Source organism: Petromyzon marinus, chromosome 17 (genome assembly GCF_048934315.1).
Source record: "Petromyzon marinus isolate PM22_M1 ecotype Great Lakes invasive population chromosome 17, UKy_Petmar_22M1.pri1.0, whole genome shotgun sequence".
In the NCBI taxonomy this organism is placed as follows: Eukaryota; Metazoa; Chordata; class Hyperoartia; order Petromyzontiformes; family Petromyzontidae; genus Petromyzon; species Petromyzon marinus.
Window position 1 is genome coordinate 17,984,097 of NC_133683.1, and position 20,710 is coordinate 18,004,806.

General features: G+C 49.1%; 1 protein-coding gene across 1 annotated transcript; it reads right to left on the bottom strand.

The window, feature by feature from the left end:
• Nucleotides 1-4,590: 4,590 nt before the first annotated feature.
• Nucleotides 4,591-20,680, bottom strand: DTL (denticleless E3 ubiquitin protein ligase adapter). Its single transcript, XM_032955914.2, has 15 exons — nt 20,362-20,680; nt 18,898-19,026; nt 17,379-17,477; nt 17,183-17,244; nt 16,595-16,715; nt 15,032-15,097; nt 14,271-14,380; nt 13,778-13,851; nt 12,607-12,710; nt 11,508-11,612; nt 11,002-11,114; nt 10,171-10,260; nt 9,118-9,238; nt 6,905-7,917; nt 4,591-5,725 (listed from the first exon to the last, which is right to left on the bottom strand). Exons 1-15 carry the CDS (start codon nt 20,420-20,422, stop codon nt 5,654-5,656), a joined length of 2,340 nt encoding a protein of 779 aa, XP_032811805.2. The 5' UTR covers nt 20,423-20,680; the 3' UTR covers nt 4,591-5,653.
• Between the last annotated feature and the right edge of the window lie 30 nt (nt 20,681-20,710).

A 20,710-nucleotide genomic window follows, 5' to 3' on the forward strand; every position in this document is an offset into this window, starting at 1 on the left:
AGGAAACAAGAAGATGCTCGGTGTAGTCGGCACTTTGCTCCGTTCATCATTTCATTTTTTTATGCTTTGCTTTGTGTAAACTCCCCCCCCCCCCCCCTTTTAAATGAAAGACCCAAAAAAAATTCTTTTTTTTTCTGCTCTCCTTACCCCTTCCCTCTCTCTACCCCCCTCTCTGCCCCCCCTCTCTCTACCCCCCTCTCTCTCTACCCCCCTCTCTGCCCCCTCTCTCTCTGCCCTTTCTCTTCCTACTCCATTTGGCTCTCTCTCGCTCACTCTCTCGCTCTCTCTCTCTCTCTTTTTTTACTCTCTCTCTCTCTCCCGCCGTGATCGACACAGCAGGTCCAGATTTAAAGGCAAAACAATATATTTATACCATTCGGGGACAGATTTACCTCAAAATTGCGATGTGTCCTCATCCCCCTTTAACATATCGCTCACAACAAACAAACACGCCCGGTTGAGATTACCGGGGCGGGCAACGCTTCATCTCATCCAAAGTCGTGGGGGAGGTGGGGTGGCAATAACCAGTCACCCAAATAACCCTGCCGCTGCTCAATATATAACCCACTGACGATGGCACCTAAAGGACGGTTGTTGCTTTTTTATTACCTGTTAAATCCTCCTGCCCAAATCGCCACAGCTTACTACACTCCATGTACGATACCGTATTCAATTATTCAAATAGACTGTTACATTTAATTATTTCCCTTCAACGTGACTTTACCGAAAGAACCAAGAAGATAAATCCATGCAGTCACGAAAGCTTTAAATCAAAATGGAACCAATTTTATTGATTTCCGTGAGCCAATAAGTCAAGAGTCAATGCACATTACTTTAATTAGCATTGCTTTATTCGTATTAGCTTAACATTATGCAGCTATGCTCCATGTATACTTATCCGTATTCAGCTTTGGAGTTCTGAACATTTCTTTCCTAAACTTATTTCTGAGCGTGGCCTAAGCGTCCAATCCCCGAGCCAGAATTGCATCACGTGTACCCTCGTCGACAAGATGCATCAACCCCAACTTTGAAAGTTCAACCCCAACACGTTGTAACGCAGTGGCAAGATTCGATACGAAACTCTGACTTGGCAACCAGTGGACTGCAACACGCTGCCGAGCGCACAATTACGTGTGCGATTCACCGGCTATTTCATTAGCTGCGTTCATTCTTAAGAGAGGCATTTTGGGCACGTAATATGCCTTTCATATTTCTTTTGAGCCGGTTTCATTAGTTTTACCAACCAATACTTGAATTTGTAACGCTAATACGTTTGTTGCACGTAAAAAAACACCGTGTTTTTTTTTGTAACAAAAAATGGTTCAGCAATATGATTTGATTGCAAACAATTTGCCATTTAAAATAATTGTTTAAAATTCCAAATAAATGACCCCAATTTTGTTCCAACAATTTCCCAAAATCGCAAAATATCTCCTATATATAAGAAAATGCATGGACACTCTAATAGGCCCTTTGTTCTGTGCAGAAGAAAGGATGGGATAACAAAGCAAGTACACACCGCGTAATTATAAAACTAAATGCATTCTGTGAATTGTTGTGAAAAAAGGCAAAACGGATATCCCCCATGTCCCATTCGTTCCCTCAGTCTGGCAAAGTAGTGCAAGGCAAGTTGTCAGGCATGACCCATTATTATATATTTTTTGCGATAAATGTGGACCCTTCCTACAAAACAAACAACCAAAAAACTCCCCAAGGTAATGCGAGTGAGCAAAATAAAATAAAAAAATCCCCTCCCTTGAAAAAAAAAGCCACCTCTCATTCGTGCTGACATATTTTGTGAAGAGGCCCCAGAATCCCTTGCGTGTTTTTAAGCCGTGACTAGTGCTCATATATATTTTTTGCCGCTGTTATTTCGTTTTTTTTCTTTCACAGTAATCTTTAACCCCCCCCCCCCTACTGCTCGGTGCCAAAACGCTCGTCCAGTGGTATATTTTTAGCGCTGGAATCTATACTATCGTGCGGTCCCTTCCTCGCGTCGGTCGCTTGGGTATGCGTCAGGTCAGTGGGACTTGCCTGCATTATACACAACCTTGACAGGCAACTCAAAATCCGCACGCCAACGTCGACAAACAATTCTGGGTTCCCACCGCTCTCAGGTACAGTGCTCTCTCTCTCTCTGTTTCCCTCCTCCAATTTGCCCGCTTCTAAAGTGTTCACCTTTCAGAGAAGAACTTAATCATCTCTGCCGCTTCTTCATGCACATTTTAAAACAGAGTTTTATGGGCATCGTTGGTTATCCCTTAATTCAGCTAAGATGCTGATTAAACACAATCATGTACGTTTGTTTCACTCCGTTTAAAACAAATTTGCACTGAAACATTGAACAGATGCATATCTGCTGCCTTAAACAAGTGGTGAAAAATCTAAAATTTTCTACCATTTTCTAGTGTAGGCCAATGAGTTTGAAAGACAATACAAATATAATTATCAGAGCATGTTTATTTGCATGTTTTGTCACAAGTACAGCGTGTGGTTCATGCAGACTTGATGCCTTGCAATAGGAATCTATTTTGTGTTTGGACATCTTAACACCTGTTTTATTGCCAAAAGGGTAAAGCCTATCCTTAATTTTTCATATTTTTTTTTTATTTTGAGGTGCCGTGGTGTGAAATTTCTCACCTGGTATAAAGGATTCCATGGGTTCGATCCCGACGCTGATGCCTGCTGTCTATTTGGAGTTTGCATGTTCTCCCCGTGGTCGTGTGGATTTTTCTCCGGGTCCTCCGGTTTTTCCCTCCACATTTAAGAGCATGCGTTTAAATTATTTAGCTGCTATATATTTCACATAAGCCACTTCGTTGAGTTATCAATTGTGGCCAAGTTGCTTCTGAAAAAGAGCTATAGAGCTCAGTGGGCCTTTTCCTGGTATAATACAATTTAAAAGTTTAGTTTAATGGAAAAAAGGTCCCATAGATAAATATTTTTTTTCTGTCGCAGGGGGGCAACTATACCCATATACCAACCACTTGACTTCAGAGCCTTAAACCGAGGTGCCTGTTTGGCAGTGACGTCAACATCCGTCTAATACGGGGGGCGGGGGGGAGACAAAGGTGGTCGAACATGATGCAAGACGCTGTGCTGTTTGGCGGCCACCCCACTCCCACGGTCGCATTTCCGGCGACCTCACGTAACATTTGTTCGCTGTGAGCACTTTGCCCCCCCCACCCCCCGTGCAGTCTATGCCGGCTATTTGGGAGGGGGGCGGGATTGTCTCGATGAAGTATTGGGTCATCGGTGGAAAGCTCATTTGTTTGGAATGCAGTTGCTGTAGAATGTGCGCTGGGCACGTATGCAGCGCGTGTGCTCGTGGGGAGGGGAAAGTCGCCCCCCGCCTCATAACCCCCCCCCCCCCCCCAACATTGAATATGAAAACTGAGCACCGGTGCCAATCCATTGGCAGGGGTTGAGAGACGAACCCCTGCGGGGCAAGCCGCGACTGCGTCTCTGTCACTCTCTGCCATCGCTGGAGGGTTTCGCGCCGCGCATCATTAAAAGGGGGCGGGCGGGTGGGGGGCTTGAGCAGAAAGAAAGGAGCGAGAAAAAACGCTCGCTGCGAATTCGCCGTTGTCCATCACGGGCTCGGTGGATGCAGACGCCGCCGCCCCGCTCTGGGCTCTACGCCAATCGCGCACACATCTTTTTTTTTTTACCCCCCCGACAAAAAAAGAATTCACGCCCTCGGTGCACAAAATCCGCTGTTCACTTCTCAAGCTTTTTTTTAAAAGCCACCGAGTTTCCTGTCGAAATTCATGAACGTGCAATTATTTCATTAAAAAAAAACACGTTTAGATTAGCTAACATTTTAGGAAAATACGGCTTATCGGAATAGCCCAGTCTTAAGTTTGGGTTGGGCAATTATGTTGGCCACCCAGGCTACAAAGCCACGAAAAAGGGCATCGACATGAATAGCCTGTACCCGATTGTACGGATGTATCAACGCGTGACTGCAATGGGTAAACACCACAAGCCACATCACAGAAAACAAATGACAGCCAACAACAGTGGCGTTGTCACCAGACCGATTTCTTTCAAGGGGCACTGCATTTGTATTTCACCCTGGCCTTCGGCCCTGTCACAGCTTTAGTTGAGAAACCAGATTACAAAACACAAACATCTTCGCCAAGGTGTACCAACGCACCATTCCCTCGCGTACCCGACGTCCGCGGTTGGCTACATACGGTTCGGAAGACGTGCAACATACTTACAAAGCTCCGCCCCCCCTCCCCACCCCGCCAATTACGGCGGTGTGCAGACCGATCGCGCCGCATAGAAATTAAATGTTTTTGGGGGTGCTTATTTATTTGCTGCGGCACGTATGAGTGTGTTTCTTTCCCCCGCAGCCCGGCGGTCTGGTCAACAGATGGCTTTAGCGGTCCCGCTGAACTGTGAAATGGTGCAGATGGCAGGTCTGCCGAACTGATGAATTTAATGCGCTTCTCAGCCGCGCACTCACCGCCAGACTGCTAAACAGTTACGCGTTCATGTGAAGAGAGATTAAAAAAACACACAACAAAATGCAGAATAATAAAACAACGATTCCCAAACAGCCTTGAAGCCTTATGGCGCCAAAACGATTGTGTGCAGGTTTATTATTTTTTTAACCATCATTTAAATCTCGTCAATTACGAAAATCCGCCAAACATAAGTACGAGCCCATTTCGCTTTTATTTATAACATGTACAACTTAGTGTTCATACCAACGTTAACGTTTGATGCAACTCGCAAAGCAAGCCAAGCAGCCAAGCTCAGCTCCCATGGTGAATAGAATGAACGAGAGCATTGTTCTGCTTTTAAGCGACAGGTTATTCCACATCAGCTCTTTGCTGGGGTCATGTCCCCACATGTCTAAACCCTGCCAGAACGATACTCCACCAACCCTATAATAAACAGTGCACGTCAAAGTCAGCCTAGAATTATGTATACACGCGACGCACAGTAGACTTTGCCTAACTTGTTACAAACGTAAGTAAAAACAGCTCTAGAATAATTTTTTCGCCGCGATATATTTCCAAGCGTTCTGTGTGTACAATACAAACACTACCCACACATCCTTCTGTCCTTCTCTCCGCCCCAACGCGCACTCACTCGGACGGACGGGGCACACAGAGGCTCGATCGGGGGACAGCGTTAACAGGTTTCTCTAGCGGTGCCACTCCAAAGCGCGAGCGCGCCAAGTCCGCGGTGGAAACCGAGCCAGGGCTAAGTTGGCGTCAAATGTAGAGCGTGGGGGGGGGGGTGGCCCAGCTGCCCACCGTGGCGCCTCGCTGCTGCACTGCCACATCCGCCGCACCCACTGGCCTGTGTGTATGTGTGTGTCCGAGCCCTTTTCTTCTGCAAAGCCGTCGGACTGTCTGTGAAATGGCTCTAGGCTTTTTGAGAGAACAATTTCCTGGTCCGTAGTGCACAGGATGACATAAAAGACATACTATACATGCACAATGCCTATCCTCTTTCCTCTCCCCAACCCCTACTCCCCATCCTCCAAACCCCCCCACCCACCCCATCCTTTGACACAGCAGCAGCTTTTTTTAATTTTAATTTAAAATCTCACGGCGTGGTGGTGGTTCGGTGTAAAATGGTAAAAGGGCTCCGGGAATGCGCTTGCTAATACGAAGCGTGTTCTCGACGCGTCTCAGGGCTTGACCCCAGGTGATTTCTGGAAGTAGCTGGAGATTTTCTTCATCATGATGGTGGGGCTTGAAGGCTGGAAGGAAAAAAAAAAGCAATAATGTGTGAGAACGCGTATTACCGCCAATCGGTGTGTTTTATACACAGCGGTGCAGTTTAATTTACCTGTCCATTTACCGCCACGGCACAGAGTAACGTAGTTGCCTCGTGGAAACACGGAGTCATTGATTCGTCAATTAACATGGCTTCCTGTGCACACAAACAGTGCCTCAAATCCGTATGTCGAAGAATTAATCATTAATTTTTTATTTGAATCTTTCACGGCTACAAATATGAATTTGTACTGCAGATTATTTTTTTCGGTACAGCCAAAAATATCACAGTAAGCATGAATTATTATGGATGCGTACAAACTTATGAAAATGTTTACTTGGGAATAGCAGTCAAAACGACAAACACTACAGATGCAACAGCCAGTACAGATGGGAGAGTACGAACTTAAAAAAGGGTAAACAAGATATAGATGTACAGTAGAGATGGTACAAACAAGACAACAACAAAAACACTAGATTCAAAACTTCAACCCAAATCATGAAAAAACAATCATTTAATTGTAGTGGGGGGGATTACTTTGGGGGTAAAATTGAGGGTAGATTTAGGGGGTGTCCTGGACAAAACTCGATAACCCACAAATATGCTCCATTGTCCAGAAATCAGGGTTTTGTTAAGAGTAAGATGATTACGTGAATTATTAAGTTCAATGAGTGACCATCAATAGAAATATAATACAATCATTAATGTAAAATGCGGATTGTCAAGTATGTCGATGAGGCCGTGATAGAATCATGAAATAGAATGTGGGTTATCATATACAGTATTTCCACGACACTCAATGGTAACACTTCACTTCCATAACGTCACCCTGTAACACTTGACTGTTGGAGCTAATGCTGTTCCGCCTGTAGCGCCTATGAAAGCCGGCATGGCAAGCAAAGAGTTGACGTGGTAAAAGCACCACACCCGGCCACCTTTATCATCTCAGTGCTGATGTTTGCACACATCAGCAGCAGTTACTCATTGAAGGCTGAGTCAACCTAGCGGAGGCCCATACGCAGCAGAGATATTTGAAACAGAGTGGGAATCGGATCCAGGTCACCAGGTTTGTAATGCGGCACACTAACATACGACACTGTCGCCCTGTGCACAAAACAAATAAAAAGGACGCGCCTCATCCCACACTGGAAAATCAGCTCACCTTGTCTGGCGATTGCGCCATCTCAGCACTGCCCTTGGCTTTGCCACGGAGGCTCCCGGAGCGTGCCGCCGCCCTTCCCTTGCTCTTCCCTTGCCCCGCTCCCCGAGCCGGCGTCCGATCGGCGCCCTGGTTCTCTTTGTTCACGCTCTCCAACTCCGGGGGACGGCGTGACGAGTCGGCCTGTGGAGAGGGGCGGCCGCTCCCCGTCTCGTCCGTGACGAGGTCGGAGGTCGGCGGCAGCACGGCCGCCACGCCGGCGGACTGCGGGCTGCTCGTGAAGTTCTCGACCCCCGGGACGACCGCGTCCTCCGTCCGCGCGAAATCCGCGTCGCCGCCCGTCGGGCCTTCGTCACGCTCGGGCCTCAACCTCTTGCACACTTGGCTGCACAGCTCGCTGCACAGCTCGCTGCACCTCGCGCCGCTCAAGCAGCTCGAGTCTGCGTCCACGCCGCCGCCGCCGCCCGTCTCCAGGCGGCGCTTGGCCCGCCCGGAGGTCGGTCCAGCGGCGGCGTCACGGCGCGACCCCGTCCTCTTCCTCTCCGACGACGCGCCGCCCGCCACCTGCAGCCACCGCGTGATGGAGAGGGTTCGAGAGCCGGGCGAGAGCAACGCGGAACCGCCCGGCGTCGCGGAAGACTGCACGTGGGACAGCGGCGTCCTCGACGTCGGCGTGGCCAGGGCGGCGCGCGACCCCGACGGCCCGGACGGTCCAGAGGGCCCGGACGGTCCGGAGGGCCCGGACGGCATGCCGGAGGAGGAAAGGGGGGAAAAGGCGCCGAGCGGAGACGCAGAATCGAGCCTGGAGGGCGCGCCGGCCGGGCTCGGGGTCAGCGGAGCGTCCTTCGGAGTGGCGGCCGACTGCAGCGACGACTCGGAGGAGCTGGGGGACGGCAGCGAGGCGGAGGAGCCCAGCACGCAGGCGGCGGGGCGTGGGGACGTGTGCGCCGGCGCGTGGCCACCGTGGGACGGCTTTGCAGGAGTGGCCATGGCCTGGCCGTGCGCGCCGCGTTTATCTGTTTTCACGCGACGACGACGACAACAACAACACAAACAAAAGACGCAGGGAGGATTTAGGGTTTAATTTGTTGTCCTATCCCCGCACCTCCGATTATCAGGGTTGGCTACATACGGTGCGAAAGAAAGTTCAACATGCACACATACAATTAGCCGATAACCAAAATTACACCGAATGCACACGATCTCGTCGTATCTCCGAATCAAAGCGGGGTTTAAGCTTGGACGGTGTTTGGATGGGCACAACACGTGTTATAGGCTGCTGTGTGCTTCACACATGTGGCCGGTAGAGGGCAAGGCAAAAACATTAGCCGTACTTCTTTGCTCAGTCGCATTGTGAAGTACGGATAAGTAACTCCCCAAGACATACACGGAATGGGGAGGACCTCATCCAGCAGTGGATTGCCGAAAGGGCTGTACATTGTATTTTCATTTGGCATCCCGGGGGAAGGCCCAAATGAGCTAGCAAGCTTTTATTCACATGGGAAAAGGGGTACATTAATGACACAGCAGAACATTTAAATTATTCAACAAAGCAGCACTAAAACAACAAAACATCTTTGAAACAATCTAAAAAAAAACACATTTCGAGCAGCAAAACATCCAAGTGAATAAGATTCACCACGGACGCATCATTGAAATGAAAATAACTTTCGGAGCATCTTTACATGTGCCGCACTGGACGTTGACTAAATGATATTGCTCGTTGTTACACTTCTTAAGTGGAGATGTCGATTTCACTTTTGTAAACGTAGGTTCGCAGGCGAGGTGTAAAGCTCGCACGAGGTGAAGTACGGTTATTCCTAGCGTCACGAAATTATCACGGTTGCTGAATATACAATAATATAGTATCGTAATAATAATACATTTATTTTTATATTATATCGCTTCATTCATGTTAATAAGCATCCCATAATGTTGTACAGTCGTTATATATAAGGACCAAATCCCATATATATGGCCACTAACAAGAAAATAAAAACCCCTACTACTACCAAGCAAAATCTAAAATGAAAACAAATTAAGAAACGGCACCAAAACAAAATGCACAAACAACAAAAAAAGTTTATCACAACAAACAACGTGAGTCCAACAGGTTGTACGAGCGGCCACGATCAGTGATGACACAAAGTACGAGCAGTGGAGAATGATGTTACAAGTTGTCCGATCGCTTGGGCGCCAGTCAATCAAATTCTTACGGTCATTGCTCTTGGACGCCCGGGCCAGTAGGTCCGATTTCCCTGTGGAGTCCTCGGCTTGGTCAGTCCCACGACTCAGTCGCCAGATCAGCAGCTTGTTGTCGTCCGAACAAGTCACGATCTGACCGGAGAGACACGTGGGGGGTGGGGGGGGCACATGTTGACCTTCAGCCGTGTCTATCGTCATTTACGCAGAGATAGGCGTTATTAAATTCAGCCAACATCTGAGCGCAGGACCTTACGTCACCCGCATTCATTTAGGACATTGTTATTTGTCCCCGTAAATAAAGTGTAAACGTACATCACAGATGTGGCCACGCAGGCAGTTGTTCCCCTCCGCTCCCAGATTTTGGACAGGGAAGGCAAGCCCTATACACGTGTAGATAGATAGGGAGATGCTGCCGTGGTGTCACGGTTAGCAAACTCGCAATTCATAGGTTACCGGTCTAGCCTACGTGTTAAAGTTACCGGTTCGATTCGATTTTCCGATGTGGCAGTTGAAGCAAAAGTTAATTAATTCCACCCCCCCCTCCACCGTCACCAAACGATCAGCGGTATGAGTACACCACACAGTTTGGTGATTGACAGGTCACGTGTGGTGGTGCGGTAAAGTGTGGGTACTCCCACCTCTTCCAAGACATTCGACCGGTCGAGGAAAAGAAAGTCTTAACACCCTCCAAGGAGGAGCTGGATAGAGCAGGGGTGGCCAGCTGTCGTCTCCTGAGCCACATGCAGGTCTTTAATCCACCACATGCAGCTCGATCGGAGGGGCATAATGTAGAATTTGCAACTGTGACAGTACAAAATTAGGAATGAAAGTTATATGATATATATACTTGACTCTGCAGAACTCATGGGTAGTTTGTGTCTCTTGATTTGCTACAGGTTGACCACCCCTGCTCTAGAGCTTCCTTTATTGGAGGACTTCCTCCAGCAGCAATAGCAGCAACAGCAGCGCGAGCAAGCAGTTTTCAGGGACGCGACTTTACTTACAGGTTGATGACCTGTATTGTTAAGCAGAGGTGAGAGAGAGCGCGGTGGTGGCGTGGATACCTTGGTGAAGTCGGTGGGGCACCAGGCGACGGAGGTGACCTCCTGCGAGTGCCATCGCAGGAGCACGGGCTCGGCCAGCGGATCCGCCACCTGGGGAGGAAGGGCAGGAGCCACACGCTGAGCCTCGCAGACAAAATTAAACCCCCCTCAATTGGTAATCGCGGGACCAAAGGCCTGTAATGCAAAGTGTCCAGCAACAGAGCGCTAATGATTACCTATCAGATGACATTTAGCGCGTTCCTCGAGCAAGGTTACAAATCAATGTATTATTACCGCCACGGTGGCGAGATGTTAACTACCTCGCCTGGTATAGAGGAGGTTGTGGTTTTGATCCAAACCCTGACAGCTGTATATTTGGAGTATGCATGTTCTCCCCGTGGATTATTCTCCAGGTGCTCCGGTTTTTCCCTCCACATTTAGAATCAACATGTGTTCTTGGCTGCTATAAAATTCCACGTGATAAGCCACTTCTATGAACTGTCATTTGTGGCTTCTGAAAAAGAGCGATATCACTCACTGGGCCTTACCTGGTAAAATGAAAAATAGAAAGATATCTGCCAAACGCATCCTTCACATTGGCTATGGTACCCAGAGGCATAAAGTTAATGGGAAAAATGCAGTGCGCGGTGTTAGAAAGAGTGACAAGAAAGCGAATGAACGATGGCGAAAGCGCGCTTGGAGACAGCCAGTGCGTACAGCAGCATCGACTCTTGACGCAGCACAGCAATTCCTGGTGCCGAGCGCGCAGATCCCACCAGGAGATGGCCGTGTTGGTGGTGGTAGTGGTGCAGGTGGGGGCGGTGTTCGACAGCATCAGGGTCCCCCCTTCACCTTCCAGATGTAGGCAACGTCGTCACTGGAGCCACTGAGGAGGAACTCCCCGTCGGGGCTCAGGCTGCTCTTCACGTAGAACGACGAGTTAAGGTGACCCCGAAACGTCGCCACTGCCCCGGGAAAAAACGAGGCGACACGGGTAAGCGACGGGCGTGCGATGGAAACTCCCCACCACCTACTCTTTCTGCCCACGGGATTAAGAGATTATTATTTAGAATTGGTCTCTCTTGTGGTTACTGATCACTTAAGCTTTGCAGCCACTAAAGGCGCTAAAAATTCATAACAAATTGCAAGGGGAGGGGGGAGGGGCTTAAATCAAGTAACTACTCGTCGATAAAATATCAACTGTTACGCTCACGATAGATGTATCGAATCAAGCGTGTCAAGAGCCAACACATTTATGATTTACGCAAACGATACCGGTAACGATACTTTGGGGCGAGGCGTGACGGATGACATGGCCGTCTGGAGCGAGCGCGACCGTGGAAGGTCCCCCTGCTTACCCGGCGACGTCCTAGCTCCTGCCACGTCGAACATGTACACAGAGTCGTCCGTGCAGTTGGCGAAGAGAAGCGAGGACGAGGCGTTGAGTACGAGGCTCGAGAACCCTGCGAGTACAAACACCGGGGGGCGGGGGGGGGGGGCAGAGAAGTTACTGTCGTGCCGGCACCGGCTAGTATAATTAAAAAAAAAATCAAGTTTTATCCAACCGTACTATCGGTGTCGCAGCGCAGCATCACCCCGTGTCACCATCTCCCCCAATCTGCGCTTGCGACGATCGTAACGATACACGCCGTGGGGTTCGCAGTGGACGTGGGCGCTGTTTGCAGGAGCAGACCCCTTGTCTCCTGGCGGCGTCATGGGCCACATTTGCCTCGTTTGGAAATTTGACCCACAGGTCACAATCCGAATTTACGGAGTGATTAACGCACACCGTACTACGAGAAAAACTTTCCAGGAGTCGCATGTAAATGAGTTGTGAGCCTCAGTGAGGCATGCCTGCATAAACGAGCGTAATATTAACGTGCTGTAGAACGGCCCACAGAAGGAGATATTACAGAACTGCCTCTGAGATTCCTGAAAGTGACCATTTCATTCACGCGACGCCAGAGAAATGTTCATCACATAGTAGACCTGGAGTCAATTATAATTACAATAGCATTGTTAGCTAAAATGACCATAACATGTTCATGTTTTCATTAAAAATTATATATTTAAAATGTTCATTGATGCCACGTCTCTCAAACTTCACGCTGGCAGTTAAATTTAACTTCTCAAACTTCATACAAGCAATCAAATCAATTTAACTTTAATATTAAGAGTTGAAAATTCTGCAAAATGAAGTGAAAATCCTATTTTTTTGTACAATCATTGTCAATTGGGTTGATACCATAAACTCATTGCACTTGAGAACCCGGATTAATCATGGGCGGCTGAAACCCAGATGCAAGGCCAGGATATCAGCCGCACCATCCCTACACTCTTGCATCTCTATTAAGTCGTTCACACTTTGCCCCGCTGCCCATTATTTCACAACACGGACGAACAGGCGGTCAGAACAATGGACGCACAGGGAGCGCCAACCAGAGTGCAGGCACGTACCTCTCTTCCGGGAGCTGCTGCCGGGATAGGGGAATGACTGCGCAGGCACGGGTCCCATCCGGTAGCTGGTGTAGTTTTTGCGCATGTCCCAAACCTTTATTACCCTACGGGAACGAAAGGAAAAGAGGGCGAGGGATGTCGGCGATGCAGGAACACTTCCCAGCGTGCGCGAGCCCGTGTGCATGTGTAAGCGCCGCGGGCAAGGTGTTGACCTCTCTGTGCGTCTTCCAGAAAGACGCACAGACCGTTGTTTATAAACCAGGTAGGAGCCCATTTTGCCAGGGGTGGTGAAGTGGTTCGCACACCTGGCGGCCCGAGTTGCATTCCCAGCCAGTTATCATCAGCGGCGATTGATATCTGAATCAGTGCTAACCAACTTGCACCTGACCGACGTGAAGATTGGCCAAACAAACTCCATGACTGGACACGGCATGGAGAGGCTTTCACCCGGCAGTGGATTGACAAAGATTTCTAAATTGTTGTTTTAAAAGCCTACTGAGACTAAATTGAAAGACTATTGAACCATAAACTATTTTTATTTTACCAGGTAAGGCCCAGTGAGCTATATATCTCTTTTTCAGAAGCAACCTGGCCACAAATTATATCTCAAAGAAGTGGCGTATCATCTAGACATTTATGGGCAGCCAAAAACTCCTATGTTTTTTAATGTGGAGGGAAAAACCAGAAGACCCGGGAGAAAAATCCAAGTGACCACAGGGAGAACAAGCAAATTCCAAATATACAGACATCAGGGTCGGGATCGAACCCACGACCTCGTGCATACCAGGCAATGTAGTTAACATCTTGCCTAGACGAGTGCCTTTTGACCAAATAGTGCTTGGATGAGTGACAACCACAAGCAAAGACAGGTGTAGTCGGCGATGTGAATATTTTACTGCAGTGTAGCAAAATCCATTTATTGTTCTTATTTCACCTTTACCAACCCACACGGACCAGCATGGCGAGGTATGGTCAAAATAACACGGCCCTAAGAGGCGCTCATCCAGCAGTGAATTGACAACGGGCTGTACACGATCACGTTCGAGACTGGACGTCTCTCTTTCGAGGATGACCTTTGTTGTCAAAATAAAAACGCGCGTCGGTATTTCCACGCCAGTCTTTTTTTGTTTATTTTGGTTTCGTGTCGATGGAAATGGCGGGGTCCACTTACCCGTCTACGGCCCCAGAGGAGACGAGAGTTTTTTCGTCCTGGAAAATCACGGCCGTGACGCTCTGCTGGGAGTCCTGGGAAGGGGGGAGCGGCGATGGAGTCAGGGAGCGCAAAAAATAGTGGCCTAACGAGGACGAAACCGGTGCACAGGCGTCTCATTGTCATGTCGATGTCGTCTAAAATTATTTTGCCTCCTTTAAAAGGGAGTTGGCGGTCGAAAACAAGGTTGCACGTGTGTTTCGCGAAAAAGAGCTTTATAGCTCATGGCATTCCTCCAGTATAAAGATTCCGATTTTGATAGGCGCCACGAGCGGCGCCAAAGCGTGCCGTGGTGACAAAAGGATCGATTCGTCGGCCGAATCGCCAGCCGCGAATATCGGGACAAGTCAAGGAATTGCGCGGCGGGCGAACCGTCCCACACGTGCGGTTGACTGGAGGCATGGTCAATCGAGCGCGCCGCGTGACCATGTGCGCCGAGGTCTCGGGAACGCACCACGGAGGGAGCCATGCCCCGCGGGGTGTTGCGGCGCTTCGGAGTCACGCTGATCTTGGCGGGCGCGTTGTGAGCACTGCCGATCCTCTTCACCGCGCTGTAGAACCCGTCTGTCGTCGCAAACATGAGCACAAGCGCACGAATTTCACCCAACGACGCTCGTGCTTAACAGTGCGTTCTCACCCACCCAATGTGCCCTCTTCTCCTATGTTATTCTCCTGCCTACGAACAAATCGATCGCCCCTGAATGTGCCCCATTTTGTCAGATCTCGGAAAGCTAAGCTGGCTTCGTACCGGTTAGAACTTTGGGAGACTGCCTGGGAATTCCAGATCTCGCAGGATGGATTCTTGAACCGATGCGAGTCACGATTGTCCCTCCCTTATGCGAGCGGGTTCTCTCTGGGTGCTCCGTTTTCCCATCATTAACATTCATTAATGGAATTGGGCAAACATCCCATTACAGGGCCATCCTCAAAACGAGTCAGACTGTTTACATGGATGAAGCCAAGTTCGTAAGCTTTGAGTGACACTCCCTGGTGTATAAAAAGTTTTCTCCAGGCACTCCAGTTTCTTCCTACAAGCTGAACATCCATTAATGTAAATGGCCAAAGATCCCAATGGAGGACTCTTCTGAAAAATAATGTTCGGACTCAATGAGCCTTACCTTGGGTAAATGAGTAAACAATTTGCATTGTAATGAGAAAGATGGCGAGATTCTTGATGTGTGCCCGCCAACGTTGTCCCTTATTTTGCATTCTTACCCCTTTTGCTGCATCTGATGTCCCAGACCATGATGTTTCCATCTCTTCCTCCCGTGCAAAAGACCGCTAACATCACAGAGAACAGGAAAGGGTTAAATAAGCATCAATTCTCGTGAAGCTGTGCGCGGGTGCGAACAATGGCAGTGCTGGTACGCAAGTGCTGAGCTTAGTTTCCACTTAATTATGCTTTTTGCTGGATTTGTTATTGCTTTTTTAATGCCATTCCTCCACAAAAACCGTCGATACCACACGACTATTCGGGGGAACTCCAGAAGTTAATCTTTTCAAGTGTGGATCTCAGTGATCCCAGAGTCTCTAGACATCTTTGCAAAGCTGCTTATATGCTCGAGAGTAATAATAATAATTCTTTACAGCCTCTGGTCAATGCACTGCTGGATGAAGGTCTCTGCGCACCGTGTCGGTTATGCAGATTTGTTCGTCCGTACTTCATCACGCTGCTCAGTGCGGGTTAGTGAAGTTGGGAGTGGAGCCCAGGACCGTTTCAGATATTACTCGCCACTGATGTTAGCCGTGCCTTGGAATACATTTTCACACTCCCACCCTGCGATGTCCTGTATCTGCTGCCACTGCCTATGGTCTTGGGCCGTGGTCGTTCTTTTTTGTGAAAGAGCTGCTTAGCTCAATGGGTCTTACCAGCTGCAATAAAATATGAGTCTGAATCTCAGTTCGCTAGGTTGATAATAGCTCAATGCACTAACCACTGCCCCACCGCTCCCTCCCCATGTGGTCTACGCAATGTGAATGCGTGCCGCGTAGATGTCTATAGGAAATGGCCTGCCACAGCATCCGTGCTGTTAGATTTGCACCTGCGCTCTGGATCTTGGGTTCAATATCCATCAGGGAAGAGAGTGTGCTGGGTGCCTTGCATACCAAGTGCAAGTCTTTTCTGCTTACCGATCCAAGCGGCACATTTATTGATTAATCATTTGTTCAAGAGTAAAGAACGTTCAAACGCACCGACCGCCATAAATCGAGCGCCGCACATGTACGGTTTGTATTTACAGATGACCGCCGGTTGGACACAGATAGGGGGGGAGGGATTGGGGTGTGGGTATCAGCGCACGTTCCAGGTGGCTGGGGAATTGAGGCTAACCGTGATCAAGCTTTCGAAAATACTTCATAAGGAGCGCAAATCGCTCTTTGTTTTTGTACGTTATCAGTCACCGTCTCTAATGGTTTCCTTGCATCGTTAATCACAATTAATCAGTCGGTGAGGCCAGCGTCTGTGCAGTTGTTAGCACGCTGAGCTATGAACCCTGAAATCAGAGTTCACTTCTGATCCACGGCTAACATCAGTGGCGTGCGACGTCCGAATTACTCCTGGGCCCCCACCTTCACCAACCCGCGCTGACCAGCGGGGTCAAGTGTGGTCACATATACCAACACCCCCCCCCCCCACACGAATGTTCACACAGTGTGGGGTGAAAGCCTTCAATTAGCAGTAGTGTGACAACAACAATTATAAATTAATCGGGGGACACATTATGTGCGCACGCAGGACTGCGTTGCGGAAAGAGGCAGTGTTGGCCGTGTGGCGCATACCTTTCTCGCTCTGGCTGAACGCCACCGACTTGAGGCTGCACTGGTGACCTTTGAAGGAACCCAGGGCCTCCCCGGCGCACACGTCCCAAAGCTTGGCCATCTGGTCCCCCGAGGCCGTCACCTGCCGTGGATTGGCCGATTAACAAGTGTTGCCTTCACTGCAACCAACGGTCCGTTCTGACGCTAGAAGGGCCGTGCCACGATCCCGGATGTACATTTCTACGCATGGGGGCATTATACTTTTAAGATATATATTCTCATCATGAGTAATTATTTTCGTGCTTTGACATCTCAATACAATAAACACACACACACCTTCATGCCAGACTCATGATATGTGGGTGTTATGCAAGGCTGCTTCTGAGACGTTTCCTTACGATTTAACTTTCAACATCATTGTCAGTATCATAAGCAGACATTATTCATCCAATGCTGGATGAAGGCCTCCCCAAGCCTTGAGCAGTTTTGCCAAATTTAAGTGGAAATACTCTCAGTGCTTTGCACTGGTTTACATGTGGGTCTGTTGTTTATTTCGACCTCTGAATATTGCAATAGGGCACCCGCGTTGCACATCTATGAATTACTTACGAGCTTAGATTCTCCGGGCATCCAGGCGCAATCGAAGACGGCATTTGAATGAGCCAGCCAAGCTGAAATACGGGCGTAACAAACGGCATGTCAGTTACAGTGACATACACACACCACATAAATTCTCGACCTTTACCCCCCCCCACCCCCTCCAGGGCAGGATTGCCAAGATGAAGAAGAGTAGTGCGGCGAGTACCTTTGAGCACTCTGCTGCCCTTGTGGGGTTTCTCCGTGTCGTAGATCTGCACCACGCCGTCCTCGCTGGGCACGGCCAGCAGGTGATGGCTACCGGCCTCTGTGCAAACGGGGCGAGTGAAACGTCATTGCACAGGTGGGATTGCAGGGAGGGCAGCAGCTGGGGCTGCAGCACTCCCCAGTGGTAACACAGCGACATGCGTGGGCTACTGAAACCAACTCCCCTTTTTCAATGTATGTAGAACTTCTTCCGCACCGTAAATAGCCGGTCGTGCTAATTGGAGGTGGAAGGATAACAAACTAAACACACACGAAGAATAAAGGAGATGCTGCGAATGTCATCGTTACACCGCTGCGAGTTAAGCGCGATAATTAGTAATTAAATTAGAAGTGTCAACTTACGTGCTGTTTTTGTGTGCTTTAACCGAATGCAGTTTAACGTCTTTAAGTGTCTAAACTGTCCTTTTATTTGCCCGAAATTCATATTTGTGAAAGCAGTTATAATTGTTTATTTTGTCTGCACGAGTTATTAGTCCACTCAACACACCGGTGTGCTGTACTAGTGACGAATTGGCACGTTCTGTTTACGTGACAACCCTTACTAGTTGGCTGTGTCGGGTGGTGGCGGGTTTAACGACACATTTATATATTTACGCGATCTAACCCCAAAAAAACCTCTATGGATGATGATATTGGTCGCGAAAGCCTACTACTACGTGTTAAATCGAGTTATTAGTCTCCGTTGCTTCTCTGACCGGCAGGTCGATTGAAGCATACACTCCTTGCAAAACATTTCTGTTTGGTGTTTTAACATTTTAACACCTGTTTTATTGCCATAAAGGGTAAAAACCAATTCTTATAAGGTTGAGAACGTTCGGTTGCTATGACATTTGTCGTATTTTCGCACGTAACAAGGAGGCCGAGAAAATATCACCTTCGTCTTGCCCCCTACATAAGTGAGGCTACCTCCTCAAAAAAAGGGGCATTACGGGAGCTGCCTGAATGTGACTTAAGTGAAGTGCAATCCATCACTCGCATCAATGACCAGTGGCTAATAACGCGCTTCTGCGGGAGGCACAAACGGAGTTCATCATGAAAAATTATTTAGTTTTAGCCATTGAAATGTCACCGAGTCGTAGTTTACCAGTGAGTTGGCCTCGGGTGATCGTGGCCAACCGCGCTAATCGGAGGTGTGGGACAACAAACTAAACACCAAAAGCAGTTCTAAAGAAATAACTTTTCAATATAGATAATTTAAAAGCGCAAAGCTCCAGTGGCTTCCTAATATCGGAAGGAAGAGCGTTCCAGACGGCCGCAGAAGCGCCTCTGAAAGCGCGCGATGCAGTCAGCGTCTTTGCTCCACTACCGGCTAAAAGCCGCTGCTGCGGCTTTTAGCAGATTTCGCTTGACGATATTGCCGTACGTTTGTGGCAAGCACTTTGTGTATAATGAGCGCGACCGTGGCGGGGTAGCAGGCAGGTGATGATGCGACGTTGAGCAAGGAGGAAATCTCTCGATACCTCGCGAGAAGGGGCATGCGAAGGCAGGCACCGGGTCGCCCGCCGTGCCGAACACCTTGTGCTCGTCCGGTGCGCGGCACTCGAATCCCAGCAGCAGGGAGTCGAGGGGACAGCGCGAGGAGGGCCCGACTGGAGTGACAATCACGGGGGTAGAGGGTTGGGTTGGGGGCGTCACATCAGCGAACGTCACTCGAGCAGCTGTGCCATGGGTTTGGAAAGCGAACCCGCCGCTTAAGTGCAAGAGTGCGCGCGCACGCTTGGCGGAATGCACGGGTTAACAAGGCTTTAAAGCCATTACGAGCGCATGAAAAACATGCTGCCGTGTTGCTCACAATGCACACTGCTAAGATCTGAAGGCTTACAATTAACGAGGCTCGTTATTTATCCGGAAGAAGAAAATAAAACACTTTTGTGATTATTGCACGAGTTCGTGCGTCGGGATGTTTAGCCGAGTACGCGAATGAGTGTTTGGCGTGCGGGAGGAAACCGGCGTGCAAAACAACACCGGTGCGTACGCTCAAAGCTGCGCACAGATGGATACAAGAATCCATAGCCGCACTGTCATCTCTTTCGGACGTGGCCCAAAACCTACAATGCGTATTTTTCAGACGGGCTCCCATCCACATTACACGGTCGTGCGCGCGTCTCATTGGCTTCCGAGATGGGAATTGGGGGGGGGAGCATTTTGGTGGGAATGCGACCGCGCGTAAATGAATGCGCGCGAGCTATATACGCACCGATTATAACTGGGTAAAAGGGGTGCTTCGTGCAACACCATGAGCTGGCGACAAGCCAAGCGATGAGTCTGAGCAGCAGTGTATAGTTCGGTTGCCGATGATGTTTAACACGTAGGCTTTCGCGACCATTATCAACCATAATTAAAGGGGTTTTTTTATGGGTTAGATCACGTACGTATAAATGTGTGTAATCAACTATCCACAACAACACAGTTAACCCACGCTCTATGCCCGATTTGCCTGCCACGGGCTAACATCAACGGTAATAGTGTTGGCGAATTTTATCTTAACCTGTCCTGGCCCCCCTTACCGTCAATCCGCACCGACCAGTCTGATGAAACAGAGTCAAACAACCCACCACGAACCGACTCGGCCTAGAGAACCCCTCCTCCATTCAGCAGCAGTGGTGCGCGCTACAAAAGGCTGTTATTTCACCTATTTAAATAATAAGAGTACAGAACTATATGACAAAAAAAATACTTACGCAATTATAATACTACGTATGCGCAGATCGCAGTTGTTCGCACGGCACACACTGTACTACAATACATAGAGCATCATCGGCCACGGTCAATCCGCTGCTGGATGGAATCACCATCCAGCAGTGGCGGTCGTGATCATCCTTCGTGGACGCTGTCCGTTCTTCGAGGGTACGTTTGTTATATGCACTGCACCGATAGCACGGGGGGGTTCGTCTAAAGTAATGGCGCGTAGCACAGTAACTCACCTTTGTTCCGCTTCAGGATGTGTCGGTTGTAAACGCTCTCAAACAGCGACCTACGAGCCATTTGCAACAGCGGGGTCCAGCAGCCACGCAAGAGGAACAGCACAAAACACTGATCGGCGGAGACGGAGAATCAGACAATTCCCGCGGCCTCAACAACCAAAACTGTACTGGGCAATTGCGCGCAAAAGCTTCTCCCGCCTCCTCCAGCAACGCCTCCGGCGATGAACACGCACACAAAAAAATCCACTTTCCCGCCACCAAAGTTCCCGCGAAGTTCGATAGGCGCTCGCCGATTGGCCGAAGCGATTTGGCGGGAGATGACGCCACGGCTCACTGGATTGGCCACCCC